The 15,099-nt window shown below is 33.4% G+C and overlaps 1 protein-coding gene across 2 annotated transcripts in view; it reads left to right on the plus strand.

Annotated features, from left to right (window-relative positions):
- pde4bb (phosphodiesterase 4B, cAMP-specific b) overlaps positions 1-14,872 on the plus strand; it is a 128,145-nt gene extending 113,273 nt beyond the window's left edge. For both annotated transcript variants that reach the window (XM_073849893.1, XM_073849894.1), the window contains 9 exons: positions 1,721-1,814; positions 6,239-6,423; positions 6,524-6,622; positions 6,704-6,868; positions 9,713-9,812; positions 9,961-10,115; positions 12,468-12,590; positions 12,683-12,865; positions 12,950-14,872. In XM_073849893.1, coding sequence (XP_073705994.1) covers positions 1,721-1,814; positions 6,239-6,423; positions 6,524-6,622; positions 6,704-6,868; positions 9,713-9,812; positions 9,961-10,115; positions 12,468-12,590; positions 12,683-12,865; positions 12,950-13,237 — 1,392 coding nt within the window. In that variant the 3' untranslated portion in view covers positions 13,238-14,872. The remainder of the gene's footprint in view (positions 1-1,720; positions 1,815-6,238; positions 6,424-6,523; positions 6,623-6,703; positions 6,869-9,712; positions 9,813-9,960; positions 10,116-12,467; positions 12,591-12,682; positions 12,866-12,949) is intronic.
- The last annotated feature ends 227 nt before the right edge of the window (positions 14,873-15,099 follow it).

Below are 15,099 nucleotides of genomic sequence, written 5' to 3' on the forward strand. Positions count from 1 at the left end.
ATATATATATATATATATATATATATATATATATATATATATATATATATATATATATATATATATATATATATATATATATATATATATATATATATATATATATATATATATATATATATATATATATATATATATATATATATATATATATATATATATAATATATATATATATATATATATATATATATATATATATTATATATATATATATATTAGTCTTTTTGACCTCTCAACAGTTCAACAGTGTCTAGTTCTAGTATAACATCAGCTAAAGTGCACTTACATTGCATTTATGCATTTAACAAATGCTTTTATCCAATGCAACTTGCAAGACATATTTTAGCATATTTGCATTCCCTGGACAAACAATATTTGCTATATTAAGTAAAAATAGGCTGTTGCAAAACCATGTACATAACGTCCCAGAACAACACATTGCGGAAATATAGCTGATTTGAACAGATATGTCTTATATATGTTGATATATTTGTGTGAGTTGCAGCACTTCTGTTTGGCTTTTTTTAATGCAAACATTTATGAGAATTTGCTCAGATATGCTGATTTAAATGACTACAGACCAAAGAACTATGAACTAAAAAACTATACATAAAGTTGCTTGTAGCATTTATGTGACCCTGGACCACAAATAAAGTCATAAGTGTTTCAAAAGCTGAATAAATAAGCTTTCCATTGATGTACGGTTTGCTAGGATAAGACAATATTTGGCTGAGATACAACTATTTGAAAATCTGGAATCTAAGGGTTCAAACAAAATCGAAATATTGAGATAATCGCCTTTAAAGTTGTCCAAATTAAATTCTTAGCAATGCATATTGCTAATCAAAAATGTAGTTTTGATATATGTACGGTGTAAAGTTGACCAAATATCTTCATGGATCATGATCTTTACTTTACCATAAAAGAAAAATCAATAATTTTGACCCACATATAATGTATTTTTGGCTATTGCTACAAATATACCCGTGCAACTTAAGACTGGTTTTGTGGTGCAGGGTCACATATGGATATATAATATATATATGCCGGTATATATATATGCATATAAATTTAAATAATTAAACCTAAGTACAAAAGCAAAGCATTGTATATCAGGTTTTGAGTGTTTACATGTGTGCCACAGCAGTGGATGTGGAGTAAAGCCAGAAAAGAGAGAGAGAAAGATAGACAGAGAGAAGCAGGAGGAGGAGGGTGAACAGAGGGAGACAGAAAATAACCGAGAGAGAAACAAGACTTGTGTTGGAAACCCACTGTACGGCAGATGCAGACGATCTCCTGATCTCATGGAATTCTGTCTGGATCTCTCATGACGGTGGCTGTTTATCCGAGCCAGACTGGGATGTGAAAGAGAACGCAGAGGGATGAGATGAGGAGAGATGCTGGGGAGCCGCTGGAGTCTATAAGGGCAGATTAGAAGAGTTCAGTGTTTAGGCTTCTAACTGAAGACTCCAAGATGCCTGAAGTCAACTATTTGCTCTCAGTGTCGTGGGGTTACATTAAGGTGTGTGTTTGTGAGACAGGAGAGAGTTATTCAATGGAATACACTGTTTGCCGTGTATTCGTCGATTAATATGGATTTTGCTTGAGTTTCATCTATTGCTTGGTTAAAATATACTAAGAGGAACTGGTGAGTCTAGAAATATTGATACTGTATGTGTCTTGTAATTTACCAAGGGTTTTTTTTGTGTGTGTTTTAGTTCAAGAGGATGTTGAATCGGGAACTGACACATCTGTCTGAGATGAGTCGCTCTGGAAACCAGGTGTCCGAGTTCATCTCCAACACATTCTTAGGTGAGTCCGAACATTTTTTTCATTGTCTTCAGAAGATGATTCAAAATCTTGTATGAAAACGTATTACATGGTGACGTTGTTCCTTTTTAAACCTTTGATCTTGAGGGTTTAAAGGCTTGGGGATTTAAGAAATATTGCATTACGAATAGAATAGAATAGAACTTATGAATGTTTATTATTTTTAATTTAATTTTTAATAAACAGTTGAAGTCAAAAGTTTTCATACACCTTGCAGAATCTGCAAAATGTTAATTATTTTACTCAAATAAGAGGGATCATAGAAAATACATGTTATTTTTTTATTTAGTACTGACCTGAGTAAGATATTTCACATAAGGGATGTTTACATAGTCAGCAAGAGTTGAATTTATAAAAATGACCCCGTTCAAAAGTTTACATACACTTGATTCTTAACACTGTGTTGTTACCTGAATCATCCACAGCTGTGTGTTTTTTTTTGATCATGAGTCCCTTGTTTGTTCTTCAGAAATATCCTTCTGGTCCCAAAAATTCTTTGGTTTTCAGCATTTTTTGTGTATTTGAACGCATTCCAAAAATTACTGTATGATTTTGAGATCCATCTTTTCACACTGAGGACAACTGAGGAACTCATATGCAACTATTACAGAAGGTTCAAACGCTCACTGATGCTTCAGAAGGAAGCACAATGCATTAAGAGCCAGGGGGTGAAAACTTTTGGAATTTAAAGATCAGGGTAAATTGAACTGATTTCGTCTTCTGGGAAACATGTAACGATTTTCTGTAGCTTCTAAAGGGCAGTAATAAATGAAATAAATATGATATTTAGGTAAAATAATAAAAAAGTACACATCTTCATCCTGTTCAAAAGTTTACACTCCCTGGCTCTTAATGCATCGTGTTTTTTTCTGAGGCTTCAACTGTATTCCTTAAACCCCAGTTAATATGAGTTCATAAAAGCGGTGTGCATAATTAGCAAATAACCCAAATGCCTTTTAGTTGGAGTCATCCTTTCAAATACAGGTTGTTCAAAAGTTTGGGGTCAGTAGTTTTTTATATATATATAAGTTAAATAATACTTTTATTTAGCAAGGATGCAATAAATGTTTTAAACGTGAAGTATGGAGAGTAAAGACACAATATGTATAATGTTATAATAGATTTCAATTTAAATCAATGCTATTCTTTTGAACTTTTTTAAACTTTTACTGTAGTATTTTTATTATCAATGTTTTCAATATTAATAATAATAAATGTTTTCAAGCAGCAAATCATTATATTAGAATGATTTCTGAAGGATTGTGTGACACTAAAGACTGCTACGTTTAGTATTTATGCTTAAAAATCAGCTTTGCATCACAAAAATGAATAACATTTTAAAATATGTTCAAATAGAAAGCAGTTATTTTAAATTGTAATAATATTTCACAATATTTTTACTATATTTTTAATTAAATAAATGCATCCTTGGTGAGCATTTAATAAGTTAATTTCACCATATTTCGGTTCAAACCTTAAATTCACATTTAGTATTTATAAAAAATATTTATTTATTTATTTATACAAAGTAAAATGATTATTTATTTAAATGACCATAATTAAGTAATTGAATTCTCATTAAGTATTAAAAAATATATATTATTTTTACAAAGACAAACACATTCATACAAAGCAAAAATATTATTATTTAATAAAAAGACCATAATTATGCCATATATTTTCTTTAGACATGAGCTAAAATGTTACTTAATGCACTTTTTTGCTTTTTATAACTTAATTTCACCGTATTTATATTAAGTTTGGTTCATACCTAACTCTGATTTAGTATTTATTAAAAATATGTATTTTTCCAAAGACAAAAACATTCATACAAAGTAAAATTTTATTATTTATTAAAAATACCATAATTATGCCATAGATTTTCTAATGCAGGTCAGTATGTAATACTTTTTGCTTTTTATAACTTAATTTCACCATATTTATATTTACTTTGGTTAATACCTTGAACTCTAATTTAGTATTTATTAAAAATATGTATTTTTCCAAAGACAAAAACATTCATACAAAGTACAATTTTTTTTTTTTTATTAAAAAGACCATAATTATGTCATACATTTTCTTTACACGAGCCAAAATGTTACTTATAGTAGGAAAATAATAATTTTTAGCTTTTTGTTTTAATTGTAACTTGTTTCAACAACAATATGCAATACTCAAAAACACATATCAGACAAGATCTCTAAATCATACACTGTTTTTACTACAGTATACAGTGTTTCAGACAAGTGGGCTAAACCAAGAAACTGAGAAATTTGGTAAAAGCCATACATCAGATGGCGCTAGTGATAAAAGCTTGTGGATAACGAGGTTGTCTAGCTCCTCCATGAAAACATTGATATCTAGAAAGAGGGGGTTTAATCATTGCTGAAGGTCTGTGGTTTGCATGCACCTCTGTTATTCAAACCAGTCTGATCTGGTCTGGCATCTACGCAGAGAGAGAGACAGAGAGAGAGAGAGAGAGAGAGAGTGTGAGAAAGAGGAGGGCTGAAACTGTAGTCTGCGTCAGATGCCACAGGGTCACTGTACTCTCCTAACCCTGCCGTTCAGAGTCCTACAGCCTACACACTCACTCAGAGTCATCAGCGGGAGATTTTCAGACAAACACTCTTAATATGCAGTGTTAGCCAGAGCTCACACGCGGCTCAACTCTCCCGATTGAGAAACAAGAGATGTTTAGAAAAAGAAGAACCAATGTGTGCTTCTGAGAGACGTCACTGGAGAAAAAAATCAAGAGATCGCTTTCTTCTCAGGAGACTTGGATTGTTTTCTCAAGCGTGTTTTAAGTTTCAACTTTGTCTCAGATGTTTCTCGTAAAAGACCTCAGTAGAAATAATATTAGAGACAACTTTAGTTGGACTGGCGGCGGCATTTACTTAAATATACTTTGGATATTTATGTTTAGTTTGGTTTGGTTAAAACCTTACATTTTCATTTATTATTTTGTAAAATATTTGTTTTTCCAAGGACAAAAAAATGTATATAAAGTAAAAACATTTTTTTTATTAAAAAAAAAAATAATAAAAATAAGTAGTATATTTTCTTTAGACATGAGCAAAAATGTTACTCAATATAATACTTTTTTGCTTTTTATAACTTAATTTCACCATGTTTATTATTTAGTTAAATTTTCATTTAGTATTAACAAAAATATTTAAAAAATATTATTATTTAATAAAAAGACCATAATTATGTAATATATTTCCTTTTGGCAAAATGTCAGTATATAATAGTTTTTTCATTTTGTATAACTTAATTTTACCATATTTATATTTAATTTGGTTCGGTTCAAACCTTAAATTCACATTTAGTATTTAAATAAAAAATATTTTTCGAAAGACAAAAACATTCATAAACAGTAAAAATATGATTATTTATTAAAAGGTCCATAATTATGTTATGTATTTTTTTAGACAAGAGCCAAAATGTTACTCAATGCAGGTCAGTATAATACTTTTTTGCTTTTTCTAACTTTTTCATTTTGTTCGGTTCAAACCTTGAATTCGCATTTAGTATTGATCGAAAATATTTTTCCAAAAACATTCATACAAGGTAAAACAATTATTTATTTAAAAGATCATAATTTCATAGTATATTTTCTTTAGAAATGAGCCAAGATGTTAATTGAAGTAGGTCAATATAATTATTTGTAGCTTTTTATAATTGAATTTCACCGTATTCACCAAATATATTTTCTTAACACATAGCCAAAACTTTTTTTGCTTTTTATAACTAAGAAACAAAGCTAAATTAGCTACAGTATGAAAGTAGAATTTGCGCTTGAAATAAAACTAAAATCATTTTGTTAGTCGATGTGTAATTTTATTTTTTTACTATAAATAAAGACAACTTCAAAAGAGCTTGCATATTGTGATTTTGTTTTAAAATATGCATCATTATGATCTATTAGAAAAATGAAAGCACAATAACTTCAGAAGTCAGTAAAGCTTGTGAATATGTTTAACAACACTACTTCAGTATTTTTATGGGGAGACTTATTTGCTTTTAGGCAAACTGAAACTTAGTTTAAACGTTTCGTTTCAGTGTGTTATGAATGCTATCATACTTGACTTCATCAAACTTGCATAACCAGTAAAACTTGTCAACTTTCCAGCAAGACCATTGCTGTGCTGGTCCAGCATTAAACCAGCATAAACCAGCCTGGACCATCACTCCGGTCTAAGCTTTTCATTTATTCAACACTTAGCTGTTGCATAACCTGTTGAACTTGGTGGAGAAGTTCTTGTAGGTGGCTTTTACTAATATCGAACTTCATTTTGCTGACTTGTACTCACTCAGCAAGTCTGAAAAGTCATGGTCTCTGTTGTGAATTGACTGTGTAAGTGCTGAAATTAACAATCACGGGCTGAAAACTTTTCCCCCTGCAGATAAACAGAATGAAATGGAGATCCCATCGCCCACTTCGAAATCGCGGGAAAGAAAGAGGAGGCAGCAGCAGCTGATGACTCAGATCAGCGGGGTGAGGAAGGTCGCGCACGGCCCTGGTCTGTCCAGCAGCTGCAGTACGGCCCGCTTCGGCGTCAAAACAGATTTGGAGGACTTGCTCTCAAAGGTATTGTCATGCATTTAAGACCACCTGTTGCATGGATATTGTTCTCGAGAATTGAGAATTGCACCGTAATTGAATGGATGTCCTCCCTTGCCTTTTGTAGGACCTGGAGGACATTAACAAGTGGGGTCTGAACATCTTTAAAGTTTCAGAGCACTCTCACCATCGGCCGCTGACCTGCAGCATGTACGCCATCTTTCAGGTTAGTGCGCAAAACAAAAATCCCATCTCACGAGATGCTTTTAAAAATGAAATTGAACTAAAGCACGTGTTTGTTCTGTAGGAGAGAGATTTAATGAAGACATTTAAGATCCCAGTCGAGACCTTTGTGATGTACATGATGACCCTTGAAGATCACTACCATGCAGATGTGGCCTATCACAACAGTCTACACGCAGCTGACGTGGCCCAGTCCACACACATCCTGTTGTCCACACCTGCACTGGACGTAAGAAACAACTCGTAAATGTCTTATAAATGTAGTAAAGCTCTAAAGCTTTTTTATATAGCACCTTTTCAAGTGCTTTCTAATAAATTAGAATATAAAATGGAAATAAAAAATAAAATAAGATAATGAATGAAAAAAAAAGTTAAATGCTTAATGCAAAATAAGAGATTAAAATAAAAAATAACTAAAATGCATACAAATTTGAGAATAAATTTTTAAGAAATGAAGCATTTAAATGCATAAACAAAACAATATAATAACATAGATATAAATTAAAGTGAAAAAAGTTAACCTAAATAAAATAATAAAATAGAAATAAAATGTTATACAATTGCATATAACAAAAAATAAATAAAAAATGAAAATGCTCAAATGAAAATAAGAGAATGAAATAGATGTGAAAGAATTCATTGAATTGCTTAATATAAAATTTGAGAATAAATTACAATTAAATGAAAATGCATAACTACAAGATAATAAGAGATTAAAATATGAATACATTTAAAAATAACATGCATAAAAAAGAGAGAATAAAATTTTAAGAAATTAGGACATTTAAATGCATACACAAAACATAAGAAAAAAACATAAATGAAAAAAAATTAAATACATTAAACAATTAAGAGAATAAAATTGAAATAAAAATGTTATAAAATTGCATATAGCAACAAAATAAACAAAAAATAAAAATGAAAATGCTTAAATCAAAATAAAAGAATAAAATAAGGAATAAAATAATTCAGTAAACTGCTTAATATTATATAAGAGATTAAAATACAAATAAATGAAAAAATTTAAATGCAGATAAAAGTTAAAAATATAAATAAATAAAGTGCATAAAAATGAGAAAATAAACTTTTATGAAATGAAAAAATGTTAATGCAAAAACAAAACAATAAATTTAAATACATAAAACAAAATATGAGAATATAATAAAAATAAAAATGTTTTAAAAATGAGAATACATTTAAAAAGGAATTAAAAAATGCTTCAATGAGAATAAGATAAAATAGAAATAAAAGAATTTAGTAAAGTGCTTAATATAAAATAATAGATTAAAATACAAATAAATGAAAAATAAAATGCATAAAAATAAGAGAATAGATTTGAAAGAAATTAAAAATGTAAATGCATAATCAAAACAATAGAAACGTTAAAAAAAATACATAAAACACAATACGAGAATGAAATAGAAATGTTTTAAAATTGCATATAACAAAAATTTGAATGCATTTAAACAGAAATTTTAAAAACGAAAATGTTTCAATGAAAATAAGAGAATAAAATAGAAATAAAAAAACTGTAAAATGCTTAATATAAAAGAGGGGATTTAAATACAAACAAATGAACAAAATGCATAAATATAACATAACAGATTAAAATAGAAATACATTTTTTAAATAAAATGCATAAAAATAAGAGAATAAAAAATAAATTAAAAATATACATGTAAATGCATAAACAAAACAATAGAATAAAAAGATATAAACCAATCAATTAAAATGCATACAAAGTCAGAGAACAAAATAAAAATCTGTAAAATTGCATGTAACAACAAATAGAATACATTTAAAAAAGAACTCTAAAAATGAATAAAATAAGAAATAAGAAAACATTTAAATGACAAAAATTAAATGTATAAACTAGTGGTGGGCATAGATTAATTTTTTTAATCTAGATTAATCTAGATTAAATCTTGAAATTAATCTAGATTAATCTAGATTAAAATGGCTAATTTGAAGGCATTCAGAATATGTGTGCTACCCAAATAATGAAAAGTAAGTCTTTGAGAACGGGTTTCTCAAGCCAGGTGGCTCATTAGACCAGGCGCTCATCTCCTGTTTCCAAAATGCATCACAAACTGCTTGACAATTGCATTTACAACACAATTAACTATACAAACTTGTGTAACCAATTACTTCTGCGCAAAATGCTGTACGACGTGCGCGTTCCCGTAAGATACACAGGCGCGCGGGTATGGATAGCCTATCTGCGTGCATAGTCTTCCAATAAACTGCGTTGCTTTTAGAAGCTTCAATTCAGTTGTTGCATATAGTTTAATGTCTTTATTTCGTGATTATCAAAGTAAATTATAACTCAAACTTGAGATTTTACTGGGGCACAGCAGATTTTCACTGGGTCACGTGCCCCAGTAAAAAGGGTCTAGCAACGCACGCACCCGCCCTGAAGCGGCTTCATAACTGAAGCCTTCTGCGCGTCTCATTTGCTGTGGTAATTTCACATAATTTGAAGACTCGTTCTCGCCCCCTACAGTGCAATTCGACTAGGTATACGTCATCCGCGCTAAAATATCAAGGTTAAAGTCATCATATCTTGCGTAGTTTAGACCCAGCTCCCAACCCAACTTTGAGAATAGATTAACGGCGATATTTTTTTTATCGCGCGATATGAGTCTCACGTTAACGCAGCACGTTAACGCCGATAACGGCCCACCACTAGTATAAACATATAAAATAAAATACATTATAAAATAGAAACAAAAGAATAAAAATGATCAAACCGTTTTCTTCCACATTTACAGCCAGTCATAGCCATTTCCGAAGCCCTTTGAACTGTTTTGTGACTAATTGTCATGATGCATGATCTCTAAACAGCGTGCAATGTTTTGTCTGCAGCTCATTTTTGAGCAAAAAAAAAAGATTTGAGCAAAATATTTTTGTTTTATTAAAGGACAGTGGCAAACAGAGTCAAAACTGAAACTGTTTCAACATGCATCATTGTGTTACAATGCTTAAACTGTGCAAAATGCTTTACCAAGTTTAATGCATTGGGAAAAGTTGATCCGGATAGTGTAATACAGTCTTTTTTTATTATTATCCACAGGCGGTCTTTACAGATCTGGAGATCCTTGCCGCTATCTTTGCAGCAGCCATCCATGATGTGGACCACCCAGGGGTCTCAAACCAGTTCCTAATTAATACCAGTGAGTGTGTTTTTATCTACAGTCCATATTGAAGGCTATGCGTGTTTACTGCTGCAGTTATTGAAACGCAAACCATATGGAAGAGCAAAGCCTCAATGTTATGACTGTTTCATGTCTCTCATAAACATTGTGTCTGTCTTTGCTGCAGACTCCGAGCTGGCGCTCATGTACAATGATGAGTCTGTTCTGGAGAACCATCACCTAGCAGTTGGTTTCAAGCTCTTGCAAGGGGAAAACTGCGATATCTTCCAAAACCTCTCCAAGAAGCAGCGACAGAATCTCAGGAAGATGGTCATTGATATGGTAGGCATTTGACGCTTTATGCTTTTAGTGTTCACACAACTCACACAGAAGTTACTTTCAAATCAAGCAGCTTTTTGTTGCAAAGTGGCATATTCGAACATGAGGAAAATTTGTGTGGGCAACTTTTGGCCCTCAAACGAAACTCCCATGTGTATTTGAAATCAAATTTAGGAGTGTTTGTTTCAAAACCTGAAGCATTTTCTCACTTTTTCGGTTCGTTTAGACATAGATGAAGTGTGAATCCACTGTTTGTGGTGAAAAACTAAAAATCAAAAAACATACCTATACTTAGAATCGCTGCAGTTTAAAGTTGAAATGAACACTAGAGGCACTAAAACTCAGACGAGTTGTATTCATTTTCACATGAATTATGATTTGCAGGGCCAGAGTATTGATTTAAAAAAAACAATTTTTTGCACAATTTTATGTTATGACTTGAAAACAATTTTAACATTGCTGAAAGATTTCAAAAGTAATACTTTTGACGTTAGCATTACATAAAGGTTGTGTTTTTTAACACAGTTTGCTCGGTAGCTGGAGAGTTCAAATGCTTCGGCACAAACCCCTTGAAACTACCAGTCAAAAGTTTTTGAACAGTAAGATTTTTAATGTTTTTAAAGAAGTCTCTTCTGCTCACCAAGCCTGTATTTATTTGATCCAAAGTACAGCAAAAACAGTAAAATTTTGAAATATTTTTACTATTTAAAATTAAACTGCTTTCTATTTGAATATATTTTAAAGTTTATTTTATTCCTGTGATTTCAAAGCTAAATTTTTAGCATCATTACTCAAGTCACATGATCCTTCAGAATTCATTCTAATATTCTGATTTGCTGCTCAGAAAAGCATTAATTATTATTATTATTATTATTATTATTATTATTATTATTATTATTATTATGTTGAAAACAAATGCAACATTGTAACAATTTAAATAATTTTTTTCTGAACAGAGCAAACAACCTACAGCAATAAAAGGAACTTTACTTCCTTGTTGCTCTATGTTTACCCTCTGCTCATTCTGTTTTGGATACACCACCTGTTCCGCGTCGTTAAATAATGTTGCACAGCATCGCATTGTCTGTTTTTGGTCCGTTTAGAAGAATTTGATCCATGTTGCATTCATATTTCATTCAAACCACACCACAGTTTGGGAGTGGACCGAAACCCATCTTTTTAGCGGTCTAAGGTCCACTTGTTTGGTGTGCACTAGAGTGCGGATCGGGCCGCATTTTTCTGTCCGAGCCCGGCCCGCGTCCGACAGAGCAGTAACCGAACCCGACCCGAGCCCGACAAGCATTAAGATATTTATGTCCGAGCCCGATCCCAGCCCGACACAGTTAAAATCTCTTTTTTTTATCATACTAATGACACATGCACTTTTTTTGTGTGGAAAGCCCGCTTTTATTAAGCAACTGTAGGAAAGCGTTCGGAAATGTCAACAGATGAGAGCATCAGTGCACACTGGTCAAAAAACGCCGTTATAACACAGGCGCACTATCGCGCTGATGTGACCGAGCCCGACCCGAACTCGAGCATCCTTTCTAAATATCTGTCCGAACCCGGCCCGGCCCGTCGGGTTCCGTCGGGTACCGTCGGGCTCGGCTTGGGTATCCATCCTCTAGTGTGCACCAGGGTTCGGATGGCAGCATTTACACTTACTCAGATGAACCGTAGTAACAGAACAATCGCTGCAGAGTTCATTTTAATCAAGTGTGAACACACCCTAGACAATTGTGAACACACCCCAAATTGTAGTTTAGTTTGTTTGGTTCATTTGGTCCGGACCAAAAAGAAAAAATTATACATTTGGTCCTGGTCCACTTAGTGTTCACACTGGCATTTTTGACAGCAAACCTAAATATACTGAACCTAAAGGCATATACTGTAGATACATTCACAATCTAATTGGTTGGGTTGAATGATGTATATTTCGTGACGGAACTCACAGAACACTCCAAACAAAGGGAAAAGGTGCGTTCCACTCATAGAGGGACTGCGGGTGTATTACATCAAAGTACCCATTTACCGATCTGTCTTCTCAGCAGAAGCCACTTTACTTCCCTGTTGCTCCATGTTTGCCCTCTGCTCAATTTGTTTTGGATACACAGCTCGATCTGCATCGCATCATGTCATTATATTATGTTTTTGGTTCATTTATAAGTATTTGATCCATGTTGCCTTGATATTTCCTTCGAACCACACCATTTATTTGAAAGTGGACCGAGACCTATCTCTTTAGCAGTCTCGGTCCACGTGTTTGGTGCGCGTCAGGGTTTGGATGGGAGCGTTTACACTTAGTTTGTTTTACTCAAAAGTGAACACACCCTAAGTCTCCATCTCTTTCCGTAGGTACTAGCAACAGACATGTCCAAGCACATGAGCTTACTGGCTGACTTAAAGACGATGGTTGAGACCAAGAAGGTGACCAGTTCGGGAGTGTTGCTACTGGACAACTATACAGACAGGATACAGGTGAGTCCTGGCTTGTGTGTCCTCAACAACGTTTGTTTCGTCACTACTGGTTTCTCAATATCATTCATCATCCTCTCTCACAATGTCCACAGGTCTTACGAAATATGGTTCACTGCGCCGATCTCAGCAATCCCACCAAGCCGTTAGATCTGTACCGCCAATGGACGGACCGCATTATGGAAGAGTTCTTCCACCAGGGTGACCGAGAGCGAGAGCGAGGCATGGAGATCAGCCCGATGTGTGACAAACACACTGCTTCAGTGGAGAAGTCTCAGGTGGGCATTCCATCTTTTTTTACCAGGGATTGGTCAAATCAAGCAGTATCTAGAAGGAACTAACTTTATTTGTTTTCCTTTTAGGTTGGTTTCATTGATTACATCGCGCATCCCCTATGGGAGACCTGGGCGGATCTGGTGCATCCAGATGCACAGGATATTTTGGACACTTTAGAGGAGAACAGGAACTGGTACCACAGCATGATACCACAGAGTCCCTCCCCTCCCTTCTTCGAAACGGGAACTGACGGTGGAGACAAGTTTCAGTTTGAGTTGGAAGTTGAGGAAGGAGCCAAGCAGGATATTGAGAATCTGTCAGAAACAGACTGTGGGGAGATTGTGACGCATTCGCCTTCATCTGCCGAGACGTAGCACCTCACTACAATGGCTGTCATGTTGCCCCTTTTTGATTACGAAGTAAAGTGGAGGAACGTTATTCTCCTGCTACCTGAGAATCCCTCAGAGGAGCACTGTGTCTTGGGACTTTCAGAGCCCAAACGGGAGTGAGCGAACATCCTACACAAGTTGGAATTTGCAGGAATCCATTCATGTTTCCAGAAGCGGACCGGTGGACGGTCGTACCGAAAGTGCCATAAGATGGATTTTCTTAATCAGACGTTACAGTCTGATCTGAATGTTGGAGTGGGTTTCTGTGAAGGAGAAATGCTGACCCTCTCATAAGAGGGGTTTGTACTACAAATGACTTTTTTGTAAAAAAAGCGACTACTTTTTTGTACTTGGGTGTTTTGTGACTTTTTTTGGCGTCACATCTAACTACACTTTTGAAAACGTCAGATAGCAGAAATGTTGTCATGCTGAAAGCAAAAGCATGTCATTCCCAATCGTGCATTGGGAATGCAGTCTTCCTGAATTTTGGACAACAGAATAATCTAGTTCTTGTGCCAGCATACTTTATTCAAGTAATGCAAAACCTTTGTACTTTCTCTTTTAAAAGGCGTTCTCATAAAGCGATTCCTCTGGTACGATTCGTGTCACATTTTATGTTGTATTAACTCAAAACAGGATCCAAAGAGTCTGGCATTTTAGTGGTTTCTCTTAAAGAAATTTTCTGGGGGTGAATAGAAATTAAGCTGTAGTTAAAGAAAATAATTAGTTTTTTTGTACTTCCATTGTAAGAGCCATTATAAGTACAATAAGGAGCTATTATAATAAGTACCTTATTGTATCTGTGATGCTGTCAATTAAGCTGCACTATTAAACCCAGATTATTTCTTTTAACCACTTTAATATGGGAAACAAGCATCCCAACACTCAATAGCGATTTTAAACTGATTTATAACTAATTGTTTTTATATACTATATATTTAAATGACCTCTTTGTGTCTGTAAATGTCATTAAGATATGTGTTGAAGCAACAAAAGAGACTAAAGATTGGACATTAAAATGAAAACTCCTAAATCCCTGTTCATTTCTCTTTCTGGCTTTTATTTTTTAGAATCTAAGCTTTTAATATTCGCAGAACAATGTCAACAATAAACCTCAATTACACAATCGCTGATGTCAAACAATGTGGTTCCTCCTGATGTATGTTCTTACTGGTCAGGAACGGGATGTGGTGAACGCACGTCATTATGATTGAGATTGAGATTAGCCTTTCAATCGACCTAAACGAGTATCTTGCTTTCCAAACAATATGTACTCTGTTTGCTTTTGCTTAACCTTTATGTTATGCATTTTTTTTCATCAATGGAGGACTATTATTCACAGAAGCTTGGCTACAGTTTGCCACATTCATCTAAATCAAATTTACCTTTACGGTATGAAGCTGAAACTGCAGGCTTTGTCTTTTTTACTCATGTTTGTCATGATGAACATGCACACTGTCAAACAACTGTGATTTCACTGGTGGAATCACTGTAATCTATATTATTATTATATTTATTACTATTATATTCTCATTTTTAGTATTAAACCTCTGTTAAAGATGTGCTGCACATTTCCTATTTGTCCAAAAAAAAGAGATTAAAGAGAGAAATAAATGAAAATGTTTTGTCTGTAATTGTTGTTCTATTTCTTATGCATACACTAGCCTCAGATAACCTTGAATAGTCCTGCACATACTATCAACCACAATACAGCTACAAAAAGCTAAGATTTGTTATGTAACAGTGTGCGATTATGCAATCAGGCAATTTTGCTGATTTACACACGCCTTGCAAAATCTGCAAAATGTTGCCAAAATAAGAGGAATCATACAAAATGCATGTTAATT

The sequence above is a fragment of the Garra rufa genome, chromosome 10, assembly GCF_049309525.1.
Source record: "Garra rufa chromosome 10, GarRuf1.0, whole genome shotgun sequence".
In the NCBI taxonomy this organism is placed as follows: domain Eukaryota; kingdom Metazoa; phylum Chordata; class Actinopteri; order Cypriniformes; family Cyprinidae; genus Garra; species Garra rufa.